At 37.2% G+C, this 22964-nt stretch overlaps 1 protein-coding gene across 1 annotated transcript in view; it reads left to right on the top strand.

Annotated features, from left to right (window-relative positions):
• USP32 (ubiquitin specific peptidase 32) overlaps window positions 1-22964 on the top strand; it is a 217263-nt gene that overhangs the window by 122631 nt on the left and 71668 nt on the right. Inside the window, exons 6-9 of the mRNA XM_044921385.1 lie at window positions 17660-17791; window positions 19282-19389; window positions 21603-21718; window positions 22308-22370. Coding sequence (XP_044777320.1) covers window positions 17660-17791; window positions 19282-19389; window positions 21603-21718; window positions 22308-22370 — 419 coding nt within the window. The remainder of the gene's footprint in view (window positions 1-17659; window positions 17792-19281; window positions 19390-21602; window positions 21719-22307; window positions 22371-22964) is intronic.

The following is a 22964-nucleotide window of genomic DNA, read 5'->3' as shown; positions in this document are numbered from 1 at the left end:
AATTCCAGATTGACTGGTTAAAGGTCACATTTCTGGGAAAGGCTGAAACTACAATTAGATTAGATATTAGGTCTTCGTTTGCTAACATGGGGCTCAGCACAAGTGACTCCATTTGGGGCCTATTGTTCTTTTTTTTTCTTTTTCTTTTTCTTTTTCTTTTTCTTCCTTTCCTTTCCTTTCCCTTCCCCTTCCCCTTCCCTATCCCTCCCTGAGCCAAACCCATACTGGAGCACAGATTGAGATGGACACTTAACCGACTGAACCACCCAGGTGCCCCTATTGTTCCTTTTTTAAAACTATATATATTCTAACATCTTAATCTCATATGTAAAATCAAATTCATGTTTCCTTGCTTTCAACCCATCTAAAGGTTCAAAAAGCAAACAGTATGTTCTTCCTCTTGTCTATTCTATCATGGTTAATAGTATTTGTAATTCCAGTCATCCAATTTGAGATTAATTTTGACTTTTCCTTGTCAGGCTTCACATTAGATACTATCAATCTTAGCCATATTTCTTGCATCTTTCTTTACTGCCGCTGTCATTGCAGTATTTGTCTGTATTTATCTAACTATATGTTAATTCTATGAAAGAATGAAGGACAAATTTTTTGTGTTTGTTGTTTAGTTTACATTAAAAAATGTTAAACTCGGGCGCCTGGGTGGCTCAGTTGGTTAAGCGACTGCCTTCGGCTCAGGTCATGATCCTGGAGTCCCGGGATCGAGTCCCGCATCAGGCTCCCTGCTCAGCAGGGAGTCTGCTTCTCCCTCTGACCTTCCTCCTTCTCATGCTCTCTGTCTCTCATTCTCTCTCTCTCAAATAAATAAATAAAATCTTAAAAAAAAAAAAATGTTAAACTCTTCTTTTCCCTGCTCCAAAATCTTTGAAGAGTCTTCATTTTCTGTAGAACAAAGTTTATAAAGTCCTTAGCATGGCTCTGAAGTCTCTTAGTTTCCTATTCTTAATTTTCCATATTCATTTCTCCTTACATATGTTCTCTGCTTCATCTACAGAGCACTGCTCAGTACCCCCATGAACTTTTTTAGCTACCCTATACATCACTCCTGGTAGTCCTTCATTTAAGATTGCATTTCATCTTTCAGCCCTTGATAATTGAAATACTTCTTTGTCCTCAAAGCCCAATTCATATGCTCCCTTTTTTGTCATGCTTGCTCCATTTTTCTTCAGTTTGAATTACTTTCCATTTGCATTCTTGCTCATTTTACACTTCAATTAAAGCAATTTAGATGCTTTTTGCCTTACCTTAGAGGCATTTGGAAATGGCTTTGATTCTCCCCAGAAGTTACAAGACCCTGGAGGACAAGGCTCTTGTCCAGTTCATCTTTGAGTTCTTTTTAGTACAATGGACTAAATGCACGTTATTAGACTGGACAGTATTGAAAAATTTTCAGCCACTAACAGTCTACTTCCTAAGTACTGATTTAAACATTCGATTTCCCCAGGAGTGAGCAAGAGGTACATGCTCTTTTAGGATTATAGCACTAAACTTATGCCAAGGAGAAAGGCCAACATCATGTTTGACTAAGGTTCAACAGTCTCGGGGCACCTGGGTGGCTCAGTCGGTTAAGTGGCTGCCTTTGCGGCTCACATTGTGATCCCGGGTCCTGGTGATCCCGGGGTCCTTCCTGGGATCAAGGGCTCCCTGTTCAGCAGGGAGCCTGCTTTTCCCTGCCCCCGCCCCCCACCCCCTCTGCTGTGTTCTTTCTCACTCTCTCTCAAATAAATGGATAAAATCTTAAAAAAAAAAAAAAAAAAGGTTCAACAGTCTCATAGTATGTGAACATTCATATAAAGACATACTATATTTTTGGGGGAAAATGAATTATGATATTTATAAATCACTGCTGAAGTAACTGCTGCAGGTTGCAAAGTTCTAAGATCTTCCTTCTGAAACTCTTGGTTAGATAAATGATGTTAAATACAGAAAATTGATTAGCATTAAGGTATATAGAGGATCAGCTTATTATAAATAGGAGGGAATTGTCTATCTGAATTAATTATTTTATCTACCACTATAGTGCGCCCATTGATTTCCCTGGTGGCCATAGAAATGTCAGTAGTGTATGGTAAAAGCCTGAAGAAATGCTATGCTTCAGATTTTTTCAGTTATTTATAACGTTTTAAATGCTGGCATCTTAGTTGAATTTTGTCAATCCTTGTGTCTTGTAAGAGGAATACACCAAAATTAAAAATTAATCAAATATAAGGCCACGATGGTATATTGGTAGTTACCAGTCTTTTTAAAAGTTTTTTTTTTTTTTTTTTTTTTTTTTTTTTTAAAGATTTTATTTATTTATTTGAGACAGAGAGAATGAGAGAGACAGAGAGCACATGAGAGAGGGGAGGGTCAGAGGGAGAAGCAGGCTCCCTGCCGAGCAGGGAGCCCGATGCGGGACTCGATCCCGGGACTCCAGGATCATGACCTGAGCCGAAGGCAGTCGCTTAACCAACTGAGCCACCCAGGCGCCCGGTAGTTACCAGTCTTTATTGAGCATTAGAATTACTTGGAGAGGGTATTAAAAGTGCAGGTTACTGATTCTATGATCATGATTGTTATTCAGTGGGCCTTAGGACTGTGTACTTGAACAGACATCTAACGTAATTCTGATGTAGGTGGACCATGAACTACATTTTGAGAAATACTGATAGGATGTTTAGGAGTCTTCAGACTCTGAGTCAGATACTGGCCCTACCACTTATTACTCATGTAAGTTTGAGAAATTTATTTAATCTCTCTGAACTTCTTTTTCCTCCTCTGGAAAACAGGGAAAATGATACAATTTACCTCACAGGTGTGTTGTAAGGCATGTAGGGGAGGAAAACTTTTTTCCTCTATCCATCTTGGGTTCATTGGCTAGGGCCCTTTAAATTAGACTGACAAAAGGCAGATAACAAGCAAAAAACATAAGTTTATTAACATTGCTTATGCATGGGAGTATTCATTGATGAGTAACTGAAACAGGTGGTTAGAACTTGAGTTTATATCGCATCTTAGCAAAAAACAGTAATTTTGTAGGAAAGGGACAAGACAAAGGAAAAAGACTTTGACTTTGATCTTCTAGAGGTGGCCAATTATGGGAAGGCAAATGTATGGAGAAACTAATAGTAGATAGAGCTGCTTAGTAAGGTTTGTTATGTAGATTCATTTATCTGGTGCAATCTCCATGTTGGTAAGGATCTAGAATAGTCTCTGGTGATTACTTCTGTCCTTCCTGGTAGAGGGGCAGGGAAGACACTTTTACAAATTAAGTAAATGGTGGTGGGGGGGGTAGTTGGCAGAGAGCTTTTCTCTTATCTGCCTCTTCTCAATTACCTTCAACTCAATATAATCCTTATGCCAAAGTGACATATTTGGGTTGGCATATTGTTCTACCCTTTAGGCGTCCTTGAGATAATACCTGTTTTAAAAGACTCAGCTCCATGCCTGTTCTGGAATTGGTGCTTTACAATGAATATGCATCCTCTTGTATCATTGAACACTTGGCTTGCAAATGTCGGTGAGCTTCACCCCATTATCTCCAGGGAGTGATTGTTTTAGAAGCAAGTAATTTTGTAATAGAGGGTTGTAGATCGGTATAAAAATTAACTCGTCCACATCTGTGGGAAGGAAGTCTTCTTCGTTTGTTTTACAATTTATAGAAACAAAGAACCAGCATAAACCAGGGGAATAGACAACTCAGTGGCTATGGGCTTCAGCACATAGCTACTTTCTTCATGGGGCTTACTATGAAAGCATTATCACAAAGTCAGAATTACTGCTAAATTTCATTTATAAATTCTGACATAGGTAGGTTTACATTCTGATGGCTCTGATTTGTCATATTATGTGTAAATTCTCAGTTTCTGGATAAACAGTTCACAGTTGAATTCTTTGCAGACTCTTCCACTCAGAGAATATTTGGTACATTAAACTTCTCAAATAATGTGTCCTGAGTGTGGAAACTTGTGATAAAAAATAGTGTTATTAACTGATTTATAAGTAGACAGAAAATACTTATTTTAAAGCATCAGTGACTCCATTTAAGTTTGTGTAATGAGCCAAGGTATCTAGGAAACAAAAAGGAATTAAAAATTTTCACTTGTAAATAACATTTATATTAGAGTGTAGATGCCTTTAATTACTTTTTCACATACAATTATAAAGTAAAATTTGAAATCACAGTAAGTTGAACACACTGCCAATATTTAATCAAATGTTCTCTTTTATGTAAATCACAAAGGAAACTGGGGAGCTATTTGTATTCAGTACAGGTTAGAATAATTAACTGATTTGATTTATACAAGATTTCAGATTTTATCATGGCATGTGCGTTTTTCAGAACTGCAAATTCCAAATTATTGTTACCTTACCCCTTTTTTTTTTAATTTAAGAAATTCAATTGGAACTTTAGCGCAGAGTTAAGTTTTGAATGTTTGAGTAGATCTTAATTAAATTTTTATTAGGGCTGTTATATTTTTCTATTATAATTTGCTATTTAAATACCTAAGATTAGATCAGAAGATGATCAAGGTGGTAGAGAAGGAAGATTCTGGGCTTACCTCCTCTCACAGACACACCAAAACTACAACCACAACGACCTGAAGACTAGTAGAACAGCTAATCCACAATTAAAGATATAAAGAAAAAGCCACATTGAGATGAGTAGGAGGGGGTGCAGACATGTGGTGTAGTCAGGAACGACATCCCCAGTGTCGTAACCCTTAAGCAGAAGGGATCACAAATGTGGAAGTCCTCCCTGGAGAACAAGGGATTTCAAGCCCCACATTGGACATCTCCACCCTAGGGTCCTGTACTGGGAAGATGAGCTCCCAAAAAGCCTAGCTCTGAAACTCAGCAGAGCTGAACTCCAGGAGAGCCGCTGAGCTGTAAGAAACCCGAAACTCTACTCTTACAGTAGTCTGTGCACAAATGCACTCACTCCAAGAGCACAGAGGCAGGAGTTTGAAAAGTCCCTGGGTCATATGTGAAGGAGATTTATTCGCCAATTTTAGTGCATGTGCTGAAGGGGCAGGGATTTGTTGGAACTTTATCCTGGAACAGAAACGGAGGTAGGTGCCATTTTTCTTACTCTCCTACCTAGCTGGCCTGGTGCTGGTAGGTGCCATTTCTGACATTCTCCATCTACTTTACTAGTACCAGTCACCATACCCCAACATTCCTGCACCCCTAAATTGTCTCTCCCCCAAGCAGGTGACTCTCCAAAACAGCTTCTCAGCTGGATCTAGTACCCCTCCTCAAATGGCTCCCTCCCCACAGCACCCATTGGGTGGCCTCCACCAAGACCGGAGGCCCCCAAAGTAGCTCCTGCCATTCTGCATGCAGCGTGTGGATATGGCCTGGACCAGCAACCCCCAAACTGACTTCCGCCCCAGAGGGTCAGCCCAACCCACTAGTGTGCCTATAGCAGCTGCATCTGGTCATTTCAGCCATTCGTGCTAGGGACAGTCCCATTTATCAGTGCGCTTATAGCCATCACACCCCAGTCACAATAGGAAGGCACACGCAACCCACAGGGGAATACCCTTGGAGCTCCTGGTTTTGGTGACCAGGGGGACTGTGCTTCTGGGCCCCACAGGATGTGTTCTACATAAGGCCACTCCTTCAAGACTAGGAGATGTGGTTGATCTACCTGATACATAGAAACAAACACAGTCAGGTAGAATGAGGAGACACAGGAATATGTTCTAAATGAAAAGATAAGACGAAACCTCAGAAAAAGAACTAATGAAACAGATAAACAGTCTACTTGATAAAGACTTAAAAGTAGTGGTTCTAAAGATGCTCACTGAACTGAGGAAAAGAATGGATAAACACAGTGAAAACATCAACAAAGAGCTAGGAAATATAAAAAAGAACCAATCAGAGTAAATGAAATGAAAAATACACTAGAGGGAATCAATAGCAGATTAATGATGCAGAAAAATGGATCAACAATCTGGAAGACAGAGTGGTGGACATCACCTAAGCTGAACAGCAAAAAGGAAAAAGAATTCTTAAAAATGAGTATGGTTTAAAGGACTTCTGGGACAACATCAGGCATGTTAATATTTGTATCATGGGGGTACCAAAAGGAAAAGAGAGAAAGGGGCAGAAAACATTTTTGAAGAAATAAAAGCTGAAAATTTCCCTAAATCTGGGGAAGGAAACAGCACATTCAGGCCCAGGAATCACAGAGAGTGCCAAATGAGATAAACCCAAAGAGATCCACAGGAAGAAACATAAAAATTAAATGTTGAAAATTAGGGGTGCGTAGGTGGCTCAGTCAGGTAAGCATCTGACTCTCAATTTTGGCTCAGGTCATGATCTCAAAGTCATGAGATTGAGCCCTGCAGTTGGCTCTGTGCTCAGTGGGGTCTGCTTCTCTCCCTCTGCCCCTCCCCCCAAATAAAATGTCAAAAATTAAAGATCAGAGAGAAACTTGAAAGCAGTAAGAGCAAATACAGGAGAACCCCCTTGAGACCATGAGCTGATTTTTCAGCAGAAACTTTGCAGGCCAAAAGGGAGTAGCATGATATATTCAAAGTGCTGTAAGAAAAAAAACCTACAACCAGGAATACTCTACCTGACAAGGTTATCACTCAGAATAAAAGGAGAGATAAAGAGTTTCCCAGACTTCCCAAACAAAACTTAAAGGAGTTTATCACCATTAAACCTGCCTTATAAGAAATATTAGAGGGACTTCTTTAAATGGAAAAGAAAAGGCCATGAAGTAGAAGTAAGAAAATTATGAAAGAAAAAAAATCTGACTGGTAAAAGCAAACATATAGTAAAGGTAGTGCAACCACTTGTAATGCTAGTATGAAGGTTAAAAGACAAAGTAGTAAAGTCTACCATTTCTACAATAATTAGTTAAGGGATACTCAGAATAAAAAGTAAAATACGACATCAAAAACATAAAATGTGGGGGCAGATGGTAAAAATGTAGTGTTTTTAGAATGCATTTGAACTTACATGACCACAAACTTAAAATAGACTACTATATATATAATCGGGTGTTACATATGAATCTCATGGTAACCACAAGCCAAAAACCTATAATATATACACAAAAAATAAAGAGAAGGGAATCTAAACATAATAATAAAGAAGGTCCTACAGTTTTCAGAGCACAGTTCTCCTCTCTGCTTGATTAAATTTATTTCTAGGTATTTCATTCTTTTTAATAGTTGCATATAAATAGGACTGTGTTCTTAATTTTTCTTCCTGAAAGTTCATTATTAGTGCAGATTGAGCATTTACTAGAGGAGGTACTATATGTACTCTGTGTATATTATCTTGTTTAATCCTTGTGCCCTCTTTGAGGTTCATTTTATCTATATTCTAAAGATGAGGAAACTAAGGCTATAAGAAATTAAAGAAACTTTCTCAAGATCAGATGGCTATAATCGGTGCCAAAACTGGGATGAACACTGTTTATTGACACACACTCTTGTTATTCTTCAATCTTTTATGAGTAGCTTGTAATTATAGATAAAGGAGTTGGTCATGTGGTTATTGTGGTTGTGGTGAGCCATCTCCTTCAGACTCACTTCAGACAATTTTGCAGATTCACTTTTCCAATTTCCTTTTTTCCCCCCTCTTGGGATATTTACAAATGATTATTTTTTTATATCTCTTCAATAATTAATTTCATTTCATCCAAGCAAGGTCCTTGAATGATTGTATATTTACCAACAGTGAAATTGGCAGTAGAACTATGATTTTATGAACTATGTTTTAAAAATGAGTTATTTTCTTTAGTGTTGATCGTATTTTCACATAATTTAGCTATATTTTTGGCAGAAAATATGTGTACCCGTTCTTTTTTTCTTTATTTTTGTTTTTTGGGTTTTTTGTTTTTTGTTCTTTTTTTCTTTTGTTTTTGTTTTCTTAAGTAGGCTCCACACCCAGCGTGGAGCCCAGCATGGGGCTTGAACTCACATTCCTGAGATCAAGACCTGAGCTGAGATCAAGAGTCAGACACTTAATGGATTGAGCCACCCAGGTGCCCCTGTGCCTATTCTTTCTTATAAATAGGTCTCTAAATAAACTAAGAAAGAGTTTTTGGGATTTCCTTAAAATGTATCATAAGAATGAATAAGCCTATTAACTCAGTGATTTCTTTTTAGTAGTAGAATCTGGATTTTGAGGTAATTAATGTAGTATTTTGGGTTAATTTTAGGCCCATAGAATTCATTTTGATCATTTTTCTTTTCATATCTAACTTAAATTGTCTCTATTTTCGCATTTATTATCTCAACTAAAAATTCATGTTATTATATTCACTTGCCACACTTCAGTTGGTATTGCTAGCACCTTTTTTCAATGAGAAAAAAAGTATTTCAGTGATTCTTTGACCATAAACCCCTAGTAAATCTGCATGTCCCTTTTGCATTATCCTCTTAGCTGGTTGTATGTGATGTAGGGATTACAGCCATTTTAAGTAGATCTCAGAAGGTCACTGCGTTTGTGAACAGGTTGCTTCCTCAACAGTGTTAAAGAACTATGTTACTGTTTGAAAATACTGGGATATTTTGCCTGGTTTTGTTTTGTTTTGTTTTGTTTTAAATGAGAATCCAGTTTTGGCATTAAAGACCTATTTCTGCAGCTGCAGCCTCTGGTAAGGTGAGACTTGATTAGGATGGCCCAAAGTATAGGCCAGGAATTATTTAGAATGTTGGGAGTGTGGTGTGCTTCTGTTGTGAACCAGAAAAAATTATACCTGTAGGTGGGTGATAATAAATTCAATCCTATTTAACTAGTAAAGTGTAAGTTTTGGTATTGACCTATGAATTCCAAGTAGAATAATTACTGCAGTCATTACCTCTAACTTCTTTAAGTGAAAATAAAGTTAGTTTCCTTCCCTCTTCCCAGGAATTCAGCTGCCAATTCATGTAAAATGTTTGGGTAATACTAATATATATAATTTACTTTAGCTTGCTTTTGGCAAATACTCGATAATGGATTGCATGCAGTCTATAACCAAAATATGAACAGATCACATAAGCTTAAAAGGGAACTGTAAAGCATGGTTTTAATTGGTGGCCATAACAGTCTAATCATTTTTTTTTCTTTTAAATATCTTCTACATGTCTTTCCACATTTCTCCTTAAGCAGAGAAACTGTGTTTTTTAAGGAGATTAATAAACAGTTTTCAAAAGTAAAAAAAAATTAAGAGGCAGTTAGTGTGATTTGTGTGTGTGTTTCTAATTTAGTGTATTGTGTAAACAGCAGTTAATCAGAAGTACTTACTGAACATATGCTCAGTACCAAGAATTATAGAAATAAAGGCTGCTGTCTTCCTTGTTTTGTTTCAGGGTCAGATTTTTTATGTGCAGATCTATTACTTGGAAGAAAGTTTAGAATTTGAGAAAGCTATTTCTCTGCAGGAACAGAAGAGGTTTCTCTTTCTTTCATATATTCTTTTTATTTATTTATTTATTTATTTATTTATTTATTTATTTATTTAAGAGAGAGAGAATGAGAGACAGAGAGCACGAGAGGGAAGAGGGCAGAGGGAGAAGCAGACCCCCTGCTGAGCAGGGAGCCCGATGTGGGACTCAATCCCGGGACTCCAGGATCATGACCTGAGCCGAAGGCAGTCGCTTAACCAACTGAGCCACCCAGGCACCCCTCTTTCATATATTCTAAATGGAGTGAGCAGATATCTTATTTTAGAAAAGGAAACAGTATGCTATCTTAATATATTTATCAGACACCTGTGATTACTCTCCTTATTGTTAAATTTTTAAATACTTCTTTTTAGTAAATTCAGTTTTCTAGGTATTTGAAGTAGATACCTCTGTTTTTAAAAAAATGAAAGCTACGTGCTCATTACAAGTTTTGCATATTTTAAAAAATTAGTTCCAGTTCCAGAATAATTGGACCTTTGCAAAGGTTGATTCATCAGAAGGTTACAATGTAATATATTTGGTATTTGTTTAAAAAAGAAAAATGTGTACTCTTTTTTTTTTTAAGATTTTATTTATTTATTTGAGAGAGAGAATGAGATAGAGAGAGCATGAGAGGGGGGAGGGTCAGAGGGAGAAGCAGACTCCCTGCCGAGCAGGGAGCCCGATGCGGGACTCGATCCCGGGACTCCAGGATCATGACCTGAGCCGAAGGCAGTCGCCCAACCAACTGAGCCACCCAGGCACCCCGAAAAATGTGTACTCTTGTGTGAAAATTTTATCTTTTTTGTATCTCAGTCTTTCTTGATGATTTTGATATAAAATTTTAAAAATTAACTTAGCCCATTGATTATTTGAAGCTGTGAACAATGATTTTGTGTAATTTGAGAAATCATACAATGGTATAGATGATAACAATGCAAGTATTGAAAATAATCTTCCCAATCTAAGTGACATTCAGTTAAAATACATGTACCTTCAGGGGCACCTGGGTGCTTCAATCAGTTAAGCGTCCGACTCTTGATTTTGGCTCAGGTCATGATCTCAGGGTCAAGGGATTGAGCCCTGCTTTGGGCTCCGAGCTCAGCAGGGAGTCTGCTTGGGATTCTCTCTGTTCCTCTCGCTCTATCCCTCCCCCTGCTCATGCTCTAGCTCTATCTTGTGTGCGCTCGTGCTCTCTCTCTCCCTCTCTCTCTCTAAAACAAATAAATGAATCTTTAAATAAATAAATACGTGTATGTTCAAATAAATATGGCTGTATGAAAACATGCAATTACATGTTTTTTCTTTTTCCTTTTTTTTGATTACCTATATTTTAAATAATTTTTCATACAACAAAATGTATTACTAGTCTAGTAAAAACAAGTAATATAAATTTAAAATTGGGGTGCTTCGGTGGCTCAGTGGGTTAAGTGTCTGACTTCAGCCCAGGTCATGATCTCTCAGTCCTAGGATTGAGCATTTGGCTCCCCACTCAGTGGGGAGTCTACTTCTCCCTATCCCTCTGTACCTACCCCCATTTGTGCTCGCTTTCTCTCTCAAATAAATAAAATCTTCTTTAAAAAATTTAAAAATTAAATTAGTATTATTAGTATTTTCGATTTTTAATTTTTTTTTAAGATTTTATTTATTTGACAGAGAGAGAGAGAGCACAAGCAGGGGGAGCTTGCAGGCAGAGGGAGAGGGAGAAGCAGGCTTCCTGCTGAGCAGAGAGCCTGATGTGGGGCTCAATCCCAGAACCCTGGGATCATCACCTGAGCCGAAGGCAGACGCTTAACCGACTGAGCCACCCAGGTGCCCCTTGAGTTTTTAACTTTCTAAAACACGTTATAGGGCGCCTGGGTGGCTCAGTTGGTTAAGCGACTGCCTTCGGCTCAGGTCATGATCCTGGAGTCCCTGGATCGAGTCCCGCATCGGGCTCCCTGCTCGGCAGGGAGCCTGCTTCTCCCTCTGACCCTCCCCCCTCTCATGTGCTCTCTCTCATTCTCTCTCTCTCAAATAAATTTAAAAAATCTTAAAAAAATAAAAAAATAATAAAATAAAATAAAACACGTTATAACTGTCACTCAGTTTTCACTCAGTTGTTTATAGTTACTTTTAATAATTAATAAGTAAGTAGTTCTTTTTAAATGCCAAAGTGTAATGTAACTTCATTGTCACTCTTAGAATCCCTGTTCCTAGATTTTGTGGATCATTAAGAGGACTACTCTAGGATAGCCAAGTTAAGAACTTTCTAAGAGAGCATGAAGTAGGGACAAGTTAGAATCAGTGACATCTGTCAAGGCCTTTTTTGTTTTCACCTATGGCAGGTATGGTCGTTTCCATGTACTTCTGCTTCAGGGTAAATTAGAACATTGTCTTTCTCAAAATCTCAGTTCTTCCATCTGATGTGTAATAATGTGCACAAAATTTTGTATTCCTAGTGCAGATTTATTTTTATTTTCATATTTTACTTTCAAAAGAGTTTCACTCTCAGATCATTTAAGTAAAAACCTCTCTTTTAGGGGCGCCTGGGTGGCTCGGTCGGTTAAGCGGCTGCCTTCGGCTCAGGTCATGATCCCGGGGTCCTGGGATCGAGTCCCACATCGGGCTCCTTGCTCAGCGGGAGGCCTGCTTCTCCCTCTCCCTCTGCCTGTCTGCCGCTCCCCCTGCTTATGCTCTCTCTCTCACTATCTCTGTCTCTGTGTCAAATAAAAATCTTAAAAAAAAAAAAAAAAAACCTCTCTTTTAGGTTTCAGGTATAGAAAACATCAGGGCAGAATAAGGAGTATGAAGGGAAAATAGACATTAGCTTTAAGTCCTGAGAGCCCCTTGAAAACCAAGCAAAAGGAATATAATTTTTCTTAAAATTTTGTGGAAGTTGGTAGAATATATGTTTTCATTTATTCACCTTCTTATGACTATAGCACTTATACAAATACAGTACAGGTATGCATTTTGATTTGACTATCTCTCAGTTATCTTGTTGATGAGTAAAAAAGTTTTCTCCCTAAATTTGTACTAAAACTACTAAAGAATAGAGTAAGAATCCTTTGAAAGCAGTGGAAATTTAGAGAACATTGTTCTTGTCTTCCTAGTAACTTGTAAGGTATTGGAGGCCAAGGTTCCCTACTGATACCAATCTTCATCTTTTATCCCAGTTAACATTATTCTGAATATATATATCCTGGGTTCAACAAATAAGTCTTATTTGTTCATTAAAATATATTAAATGAGTGTTCAAAATGTATCAGGTATTATTTTGAGTGTTAGAATGTAGCAATGAATAAAATAGACCGTAAGACCTTACCTCAAGGAGGGTATGTTCTAGCTGGAGGAGGCATCCAATAAACAAAACAAGTAAATTATGCCATATATTGATAAATATTAGGGAGCAAGGTAAGACAGGGAAAAGGGATGGAGGAGTATCATCAGGTGGGGTGCAGTTCAGATGGTCTGAGAATATGACATTTGAGTAAAGAGCTGAAGGAGTTGTTGGAGTAACCATTGCAGGTATCTTCGGGAAGAATGTTGAAAAGTTTTGAAGCAGAGAAGTAGCATGATTCTGTTTAAATTTTTCTTCTGAAGTGATTTTTTTTTATTATTAGTGAAATTAAGTCCCCCCCCATTATTATGAATTGTCCGTCTGTGCTTGTTAATCTATGGTCTTAATGTTTTTTAATTGCATGTGTTGATGATTTTAAGTCTTTATTAAACATCTAACTGGTCATCTCACTTCTGTTCTTGCCCACCAGGCTGTTCTCAACTTAGTAGTGAAGAGTAATCCTCTTAAGTCAGATCATGTCACTCCTCTGCTTCAGGCCCTCCAGTGGTTCACAGTTTAAAACCAAAGTCCTCACAATGACCTACATAACCTGACCCCCATTTTTCCTTAGACTTTATCTCCTACTGCTGTCTCCCTCACTAACTCCACTTCAGTCACTCTGATCTTCTTTTCCTTGACCTTGCTAAGCATGCTTTTGTCTCGAGGCTTCTCTCCTTGTTCTCTCTGTGTAGAAAGTTTTTTTCTCCACCATTTGCCCCCTTGCCTCCTTCAGATCTGTACTCCTGTCACCCTCACAGTGTGATCTTACATAACCACCCTATTCAAGCCCATGGTAGGCCTCTATCAAGGCCCTTTTTAGGACCGTGGTATGCTTCATTTATTCAGATCTTTAATATTATAAAGTTTTCTTCATAAAAATCTCACTTACATCTTAAAGTTTACTTTTAGATATTTGTTTCTTATGGGGAATTGCTAGTTTTGTGTTTTTTCTCTTTAATGTTTTCTTACATGTTATTAATGTTATATAGAAAAACATTGGTTTTTGTATATTTATTTTGTATCTCTACAGATTTTTAAACTCAGTTATAATTTGGAAAAAAAAAAAAAAACCTTCTGTGTTTTTTGATATGCATTCTGCTCATATGCAAAGAATAGCCTTGCTTCTTTTCTAATTTTATAGTTTGTATTTATATCTTATTGAATTGGTGAGAATTTTCAGATTCATGTTAAATAATAATTGAAGGGGGGCGCCTGGGTGGCTCAGTTGGTTAAGCGACTGCCTTCAGCTCAGGTCATGATCCCAGGGTCCTGGGATCGAGTCCCGCATCGGGCTCCCTGCTCTGCGGGGAGCCTGCTTCTCCCTCTCCCACTCCCCCTGCTTGTGTTCTCTCTCTCGCTGTGTCTCTCTCTGTCAAATAAATAAATAAAATCTTTTAAAAAAATAATAATAATTGAAGGGTTCTGCTTGAGGTTGGGAAGTAAAAAGACATGAAAGACCTTCACTCCCATTGTAATAACATGAAATCATCACATAAACTAAATAATCATACTCTTCTTTAAAGCCCTCGAATGCAAAGAAATCTTAGGAAGGGAGAGGGAAGGACTGAACTCCAGAGGGACAAAGCCCTTCCTAGGTGATCAAGGGATGTAGAGTGCTTTCCTGTCTCAGGCCAGAGGCTGAGATTGGGATTGAGGCTGGCAGAGGAGTGAGCCTGCCTGAGGACAAGCTTTACTGGAATGAGGAGAAACCAGCCAAACTTTTGAGAAACTAGAGACCCTAAATACAAAGATAATTGTTTCCACCCAGTTCTCTCATGTGGAAATCTTGCTGAGATTGGGGGCAAGCTGAAAAGTGAAGAGAGATCTCTTGATTTGCAGTTTCATGGCCTAACAATTTTGAAATATCAGACTGTTGAAGGCTAGCAGTCTCAAGGCTCTGTGGTCCCTAGGTGCTGTCATTTTATGAAGTCTCATAGTTTTGAAGTCTTGCGGTCTTGCAAGTTTAAGGTCTATCACAGAGATTGGCAAAACGTTTTTTTTTAAAAAGGCAGATAATAAATATTTCAGACTTGGGGGCCATATGTCTGTTTATCACCATTACTCAATTCTGCCATTGTAACACATTAGCAGCCATAAACTATATGTAAGTAAATGGCGTGGCTGTGTTTTAATAAAATGTTATTTATATAAACATGCATGCAGCCTTTAGGCTGGAGTTTATGGACCCCTAATTTCAAAAACTAGCAGTTTCTGGGTTTTCCTGAATAGAAATCTGAACTCAGTTTTCAAAGCATTTGAACCAGAGGCAAACTTAGTCTAACCAAAGCTGCAGTCAAGCTCCTATCCAAAATCTGGGATGATCAGTGATATCAGCCCCATGGAAATTAGGGACTTTGCATTTACTGTTTTCATCATTCCTTTGTGTTGATTGCTCTCTGGCATCATTCAGTCTGAGGAACATCCTTTAATGCTTACTTTTGGTGCAGTTCTGCTATTGATGAAGTCTCTCAGCTTTGGTTTGTCCAAAAAATTCTTCATTTTGCCTTTTTTGGGGGAAGAATATTTTCACAGGATATAGAATATGAGATTAACAGTACTTTTTTTCTTTCAGCACCTTTTTACCCCCGTTGTCTTCTGGCTCCCTTGTTTCTGAAGGGAAGTCATTGCTTATCTTAGTTCCCTTGTTTGTAATGTGTTTTGCTTACCTCTGTTGCTGCTTTAAAGTTTTGCTATTAGCAATTTGATTGTGACTTGCCTTGGTTTGGTTTTCTTTGAATTTTTCTTACACAGAGTTTAATGAACTTTGGGATTTGTGGAATTACAGTTTTCATCAAATTTGGGGATTTTTCAGCTGTTATTATTTCAAATATTTTCTGCCATCCTTTTATGGGATCCCATGTGTGTTGTGTTGTTTGATATTATGTAGTTCACTAAGATTCTAGTAACTTTTCACCTTCTTTCTCTCCTTATGCTTCCATTTGGATAGCATTTCTTTTGCTTGGTGTTCAGATTCACTTATCTTTCCTCTGTAGGTTTTAATCTGCTATTAAATTTTCCAGTGAATTTTTAAATTTCAAATATTGTATTCTTTATCTCTTTTTATAGATTCTGATAGATTCTGTTTCTTTCCTCAGTGTAGTCGTGGTTTTCCTTAAATTCTTGAGGTATTTCTGATAGATGTTTTAAGGCCTTGTTTGCTAATTCCATCATCTGTTATTTCTATAGCTTTTTGTATTGACTAATTTTTATCTTGGTTTTGGATCACTTTTTTCTGCTTGTTTTCATATTTTTGTGGATGCTAGACATTGTGAATGTTAAGGCTAAGTGGATTCTCCCTTTAAAAGGAGTTTGTTTTCTTTTGATAGGCAGTTAAATTACTTGTGGATCAGCTTGACATTTTGAAGGATTTTTTTAAAAGCTTTGTTGGGGCAGGTCTGGAGTAGCCTTTATTTTGGAGTTAGTTTTTCCCCTTTTTTAAGTGTGACCCTCTGAGTCTATGAATACTCCCAGTGTTCGGTAAGGTATCCCCACTCTGGCTGGTCAAAACTTAGGCGTATCCAAGCCCAGCCTCAATGAATTTCACTGTGTGCATACACAGCTTACTCTTCTGCTATTCTGCCAAAACTCAATAAGAGTCCTGTGCGTACTTTTGGAGCTCTTTCTTTGTATAACTCTTTCCTCTCCAGTAATCTGCCCTGTAAATTTCAGTTATCTTAACCTCCCAGAACTACAGCTTCTTGTTTAACTTAGTGAAATCTCACTGCTTAGGTTCCTCATACCTTACCAGTGTCTGGAAAGTGACTGCAGGTAAAAAACCATGGCAATGGAAGGACTCACCTGCTTGCTTTCTAGATCTTACTTTAGTTCCTTGGGGGGGAAAGCACATATAAAATATAACTGGTTGGAGCTTATCTGTAATTTTTTATTGTATCTTCTGTTGAATGAGGAGAGAAAGATATTCATGTTTTCATGATGCTCCTATTACTTATCACATTGTAAATCCTATTCTACATCATCTGTCATTTATTGACTTTTGTTATTTATGAGATCCTTTTCATATTCTTTTTCATTAATTTAATAACTATTGACTCTGTAGGTAGTTATCCTATCAACAGGATGAATCAGACATGGATTCTGCTATTAGGATGATTACAGTGTAACCAGGAATGAAATAAGATAAAAACAGAGAGAGAGGCAAACCATAAGAGAGTCTTAACTCTAGGGAACAAACTGAGGGTTGCTAGAGGGGAGGTGGGTGGGGGGGGGAATGGGGTAATTGGGTGATGGGCATTAAGGAGGGCACTTGATGTAATGAGCACTGGGTGTTACATGCAACTGATGAATCATTAAATTCTCCCCCTGAAACTAATAATACACTATATGTTAACTAACTTGAATTTTAAAAAAAAATCTTTAAATCCAAGATAGAGATTGAAAATTATGAAAAATGAGTATAAGTAAAAGTGGTATAGGAACCCAAAAAGAAATGTCTCAGTTGTTTATTATTTTACATGTTGTATTTAAGCAACCTACTTAATGGGAAATTGCAGACATTTTTTTTTCTGATTTTGAAGCCACTTTTATATTAATTTGAATTTAATTTTCATGCAGTTTTCTTTATTTTTTAATTTATTTTAGAGCACAAGTGGGGGTGGGGAAGGGGCATATGGAGAGGGAGAGAGAATCTTAATCAGGCTGCACGCCCAGTGGGGAGCCCAACTCCAGGCTAGATCTCATGACCCTGAGATCATGACATGAGCTGAAATCAAGAGTCAGACACTTAACCAGCTAAGCCACCCAGGTGCCCCAATTTTCATGCCATTTTAGATATAATGTATTTGTCTTTCAGTTTTGTTTAGGTAAATATTTTTAGCAATTGAATTGGAAAATTAAAATATATCCTTGGAAGTTAAATGATCAGGTTGAACTAACTGCCTAGAAGAGAAGTCTGAGGTTTTATAATCTTATTTGATTTGACTCTCAGTGGAGGAATCAGACATCATTGATCTGGAGAAACGCTACTGGTTGCTAAAGGCTCAATCCCGGACTGGACGGTTTGACCTAGAGACATTTGGCCCATTGGTTTCACCACCCATTCGTCCATCTCTAAGTGAAGGTAGGAATCATTCTATTTTCTACAAATGTTCCTTGGTAAACACACTTGAAGCCATCTCTTATTTCTAATGAATATATCTTAACTCTAAAAGACCATAATGTTATAAGTTTGCAAGTTTCTTAAAAATAGTATAGTGGAAAAAAACTAAAAGGGGAATTAAGATTGTAGTGTTGAGCTTCCTATTCTACCTATGTGTAACCTTGCATCAGGGTTAGCTCCCTGCACCTGAATATCCTCAAATATAAAACGAGTTTGACCAAGTTAGTCACTGTATTCCATTGAAGTATCTCAGCCACTGGTGCAGGGATTAGGGTGATGGTCACTGCCTGGGTAGAGCTCCAGGTCTCCACACATAACCCCACCTCTTCCTCACCTCAAGCGCCTCCACTTTTTTTCTTCTACATAAGAAGATTCCACTGCTGTATCTACCCCACCCCATTCCTACCCCCGCACCAAAAAAAGATTTAAGAAACTATTGGGCTGAACCATCTCTGAGGTCCTTTCTAGCTCTAAACGTTTCATTACTATAACTTTTTTTTATTTAATTAGGAATACAGAGAGTAATTATGGGTGATATCATAAAAATCATATTTAGAATCTGAATATTTGGGTTGTCTTTTTGATTCTGACCTTTTTTAACTTTTCTTTACTTTTGGCCAATCATTTAACCCCTCCTGAGCTTTAGTTTTCTACTATTTAAGGAATTACATTCTTAAAATGTACAGTCTGTGTTCATCACATTCCTGGGGTACTTCAGAAGTACTTATTGGAGGAGCCGGAGCAGATAGGGCTCTGGGCTTTTCCACTTACTTCAGCAGTGCAATTGGGATTTTACCTTTTTAGAATTGAATATTGAGAAATCATTTTATTTGAAAACAAAATTATTCCATTTGTATTTTACAAAAAGTTTAAAAACCACAGGATTATAAATTCTCTTTCTGATTTTAAATATTTATTTATAAAACATGAAATATGACAAAGAAGACTGCATTACAGAGAATATCTTTTGTTTGAAATATGGTGTGTTATTTTTCTTTGCTTAATGAAAGCTTTATGGGAGCTTACATAACATCATGTTATATCTTTGAGTATACATCAGCTTTTCTCCTTCATTTTTCCTTTTTCTTCATAATCTTTCTAAGTAAGGATAATTATAATTTCTGATTTTTTTTCAGTTTTTAATTTTTTAAATTGATTTTAATTTTTTACATACTATTGTCATCTTTAGCTGTTACAACTGATAGAAGATAGAGACAAACAGGCAAATATAACTGAACACTAAATGACTGTAATGTATTTTCTGCAAGGATCTTAAGTTTTAGTTATACCAGGAGAAAAATGCTTCCTGAGACAGTGGGAACTACTGATAAACTTTTTTTTTTTTTTAATTTGGCAAGTTTATGGGTGTCATGCTCCTTTCATAAACATGATATTATTAACATTAGGAGGCTTGTTGACTGTGATTTATGGTGTGTTTTCCTATTTCACAGGTTTGTTCAATGCTTTTGATGAAAATCGTGACAATCATATAGATTTTAAGGAGATATCTTGTGGGTTATCAGCCTGTTGCAGGGGACCCCTGGCTGAAAGACAAAAATGTAAGTGTGTTAAACATTTAATTTAAACAATTAAAAATCTGCAAACTGTATATACAGAGAAAAAATTAGCATTCATCCATGTAAAATCATCTGTGTATTAAGGCTTGAATTTTTATCACGTTGTCAGGTTGGCAAATACCAGTCTCACGTTGAGGTTTTACTGAAGTCGGTCTAAGGATTCAATCTTCTCTTCTTTTTTACTGTGGAGTAGTTTGGGATCTTTGTGATTAATAATGGAACTGATTTTCCTGATGAATTTGCAGTTCATGATAAGTGAACTACATCAGTCACAATATATTTGACAGTGTTAAGCATTTAGAAAACATTTTCTGGTAGTCCATAGAGAATTTGTGTCTTGCATAATTTAAAGTACAACTCATTTTCTGTCACTTGTATACATTAATATTTTATTAGATGAAATCTGTGATCAAAACACAACTTTATTAAATACTAAAATGGTCTTATACCTAGCTAAAATGTTGTTACAGCATAATTTACAAGCATAAGTACATTATGTTATTAAATCTTAACCATATTTGAGAAAATGCAACAGTTTACATTTAATTGGAACCTAATTCTGTTGTATTTACTAGGGTCATCATTTCTGTGTCTTTCTAAAATATAGCTGCACAAATGTCACTTATTTTGGGTGTGCTTTTTGATATTTTGATCTTCTTTAGTAATATTTACTATGAGGCACTCAATTGATTTAGTAGCATAATTATTATGGTGGTATATTGAAATAGATAATTATTTAATCTTAAAATTCAGGATTCTTCCCTGATGATATGCCATTACTACAATCTGGCTTTATAGTAGATTATATGTTCCCATTAAAGTTCTAATTTTAAATAAGGCTGAAATCTTTGCTTCTCACGTGAGGTTAATTATCACCTTATATTTGTTTTTAATTTCCTTTTTGCTGATGGACTAACAGAAGTTAGCAAACTGTCATGATTTGTTTGGAGTTAATTAGGAAAGTGCTGATATTTCTTTTCTTTTTTTTTTGAAGATTTTATTTATTTATTTGGGAGAGTGTATGTGCAGGAGTTAGGGGAGGGGTAGAGGGAGAGGGAGAAGCAGACTTCTTGCTGAGTAGAGAAGCAGACTTCTTGCTGAGCAGGGCTCAATCCCAGGACCCTGAGATCACGACCTGAGCCAAAGTCAGACACCTAAGCCGATTGAGCCACGCAGGCGCCCCACTGCTGATATTTCTAGTTCTTAGCATGTTGTATATAACTTCACTGAGGAGTTGAAATTGTTCTTTGGCAAAAAATTGAGTGTGCATTAATTACATTAGAGAGGCAGAGTGGAAGCAGACCATCTTTATAGCACCTTGTTATTGGTTTCTTTTTTTTCTTTTTTAAATTTGAGAGAGAGAGCGATTTTGAGAGTAAGCAGGGGTGGGGAGGGCCAGCAAGAGAGGGAGAGAAAGAATCTCAGACTCCCCACTGAGCATGGACCTCAACGTGGGGCTTGATATCATGACCCTTAGTTCATGACCTGAGCCAAAACCAAGAGTCAGACGCTTAACCGACTAAGCCACCTAGGTGCTCCACCTTATTATTATTATTTTTTTTTTTTTTTTTAAGATTTTATTCATTTTTTGACAGAGAGAGACACAGTGAGAGAGGGAACACAAGCAAGGGGAGTGGGAGAGGGAGAAGCAGGCTTCCCGCGGAGCAAGGAGTCCGATGTGGGGCTCGATCCCAGGACCCTGGGATCATGACCTGAGCCAAAGGCAGACGCATAACGACTGAGCCACCCAGGCGCCCCATCCACCTTATTATTGATTCTTAATATAAATGGAATATTTTCAACATTACAAAAATCAGTTCTGCAATGATCAGTTTTAAATATTAGAAATTAAAGGCTTGGATTACTTCCTCAAAACTATGAGGTATTGTAATATTTATTGTATAGTAACTTAACCCTTTTTTATTAGTTTGCAAGGAATTTAGCTCTAGATTTGGGTAAAGGATAGGACTCTGTAACCCAGGTAGTGATTCAGAGAGAGATATATGAAGTATGCAGGAAGTCCTGCTAGTGCAGAGGACTTCAATGACATATTATAGTCTGCTCCAGATGAGAACTTAATCCAGAATATACTTGTTTGAGAAACTAAGTGATTTTACTAGGGCAACTTCTAGTGAAAGGCATTGTACTTCAGAATAGAAAAGTAATTTCCATCCATAAGAGTTTCTTTTCTTTAGTTTGCTTCAAGGTGTTTGATGTTGACCGTGATGGAGTTCTCTCCAGGGTTGAACTGAGAGACATGGTGGTTGCACTTTTAGAGGTGTGGAAGGACAACCGCACGGATGATATCCCGGTAAGTTCTGATTTTATACATATTGTTGCATGTAAACTTCCAATAAGAAAATAGAGTGGAGGATTTAAAAAGAGAGAGAGAGAAAGGGAAAAGGATTTGTTATTACTTTGAGTTGCTGTATTAGGCTACTACTCCACATATTCATAGCTGAAGGTACAAAATTGGGAAGACAATGTGCCTTAGAAAATTTAATAAACTGAACTTACTGTGTAAAGTAAGAATGAAACTGCAGGAGAATTCTCTTAATTTTTTCAAAGCAAATCTATTTATTAAGGTAATTTTTAAAAAGTACTTGACTGATAATTACTAGAGTGGAGGGATGCGGGAGGATGGGTTAAACAGGTGATGGGAATTAGGGAGGGCACTTGTGATGAGCAGTGGGTGATGTATGGAATTACTGAACCACTATATTGTATACCTGAAACCAATATAACACGTATAACACTGTAAAAATATAAAATAATATTAAAATTTTTTTAATAAAAAATTCTTTAAATACTTGACCAAAATACAGTATATTTTAGCCATTGAATAATAAAAATGATAACTACTCTTTTCTAATTATTCCTTTGGATTTCTGTTTTTAAAGGAGTTACATATGGATCTCTCTGACATTGTAGAAGGCATATTAAATGCACATGACACCACAAAGGTGAGTCTAGCTAGGACAAGAATGAATTATATTCTTTTCTAAAAATACCATGGTGGGGCGCCTGTGTGGCTCAGTCGTTAAGCATCTACTTTCAGCTCAGGTCGTGATCCCGGGGTGCTGGGATCAAGCCCCCGCATCGGGCTCCCTGCTCTGCGGGAAGCCTTCTTCTCCCTCTTCTACTCCCCCTGCTTGTGTTCCTTCTCTCACTGTGTCTGTCTCTGTCAAATAAATAAATAAAATCTTTAAAAATAAATAAATAAATAAATAAAAATACCATGGTACTCTGAATTAGGATATATAGCTTATATACATATTTGAATCTCCCCTGCATCATCTCCACCAAGTGCTTATTTGGACCGACAGTTATAGTACCTCCAAGTTGTCTCTAAAGAAAGCCCATTCCATCTTTTTTTTTTTAAATATTTTATTTATTTATTTGAGAGAGAGAGTGTGTGCATAAGAGAGTACAAGCAGGGGTGGGGGGAAGGGCAGTGGGGCTTGGTCCCAGGACCCCGAGATTATGACCTGAGCTGAAGGCAGATGCTTAACTGACTGAGCCATCAGGCGCCCAGCCCATTCCATCTTTAAACAACT

The sequence above is a fragment of the Neomonachus schauinslandi genome, chromosome 15 (genome assembly GCF_002201575.2).
Source record: "Neomonachus schauinslandi chromosome 15, ASM220157v2, whole genome shotgun sequence".
NCBI lineage: Eukaryota > Metazoa > Chordata > Mammalia > Carnivora > Phocidae > Neomonachus > Neomonachus schauinslandi.
This window is presented reverse-complemented; position numbering and strand designations above follow the sequence as displayed.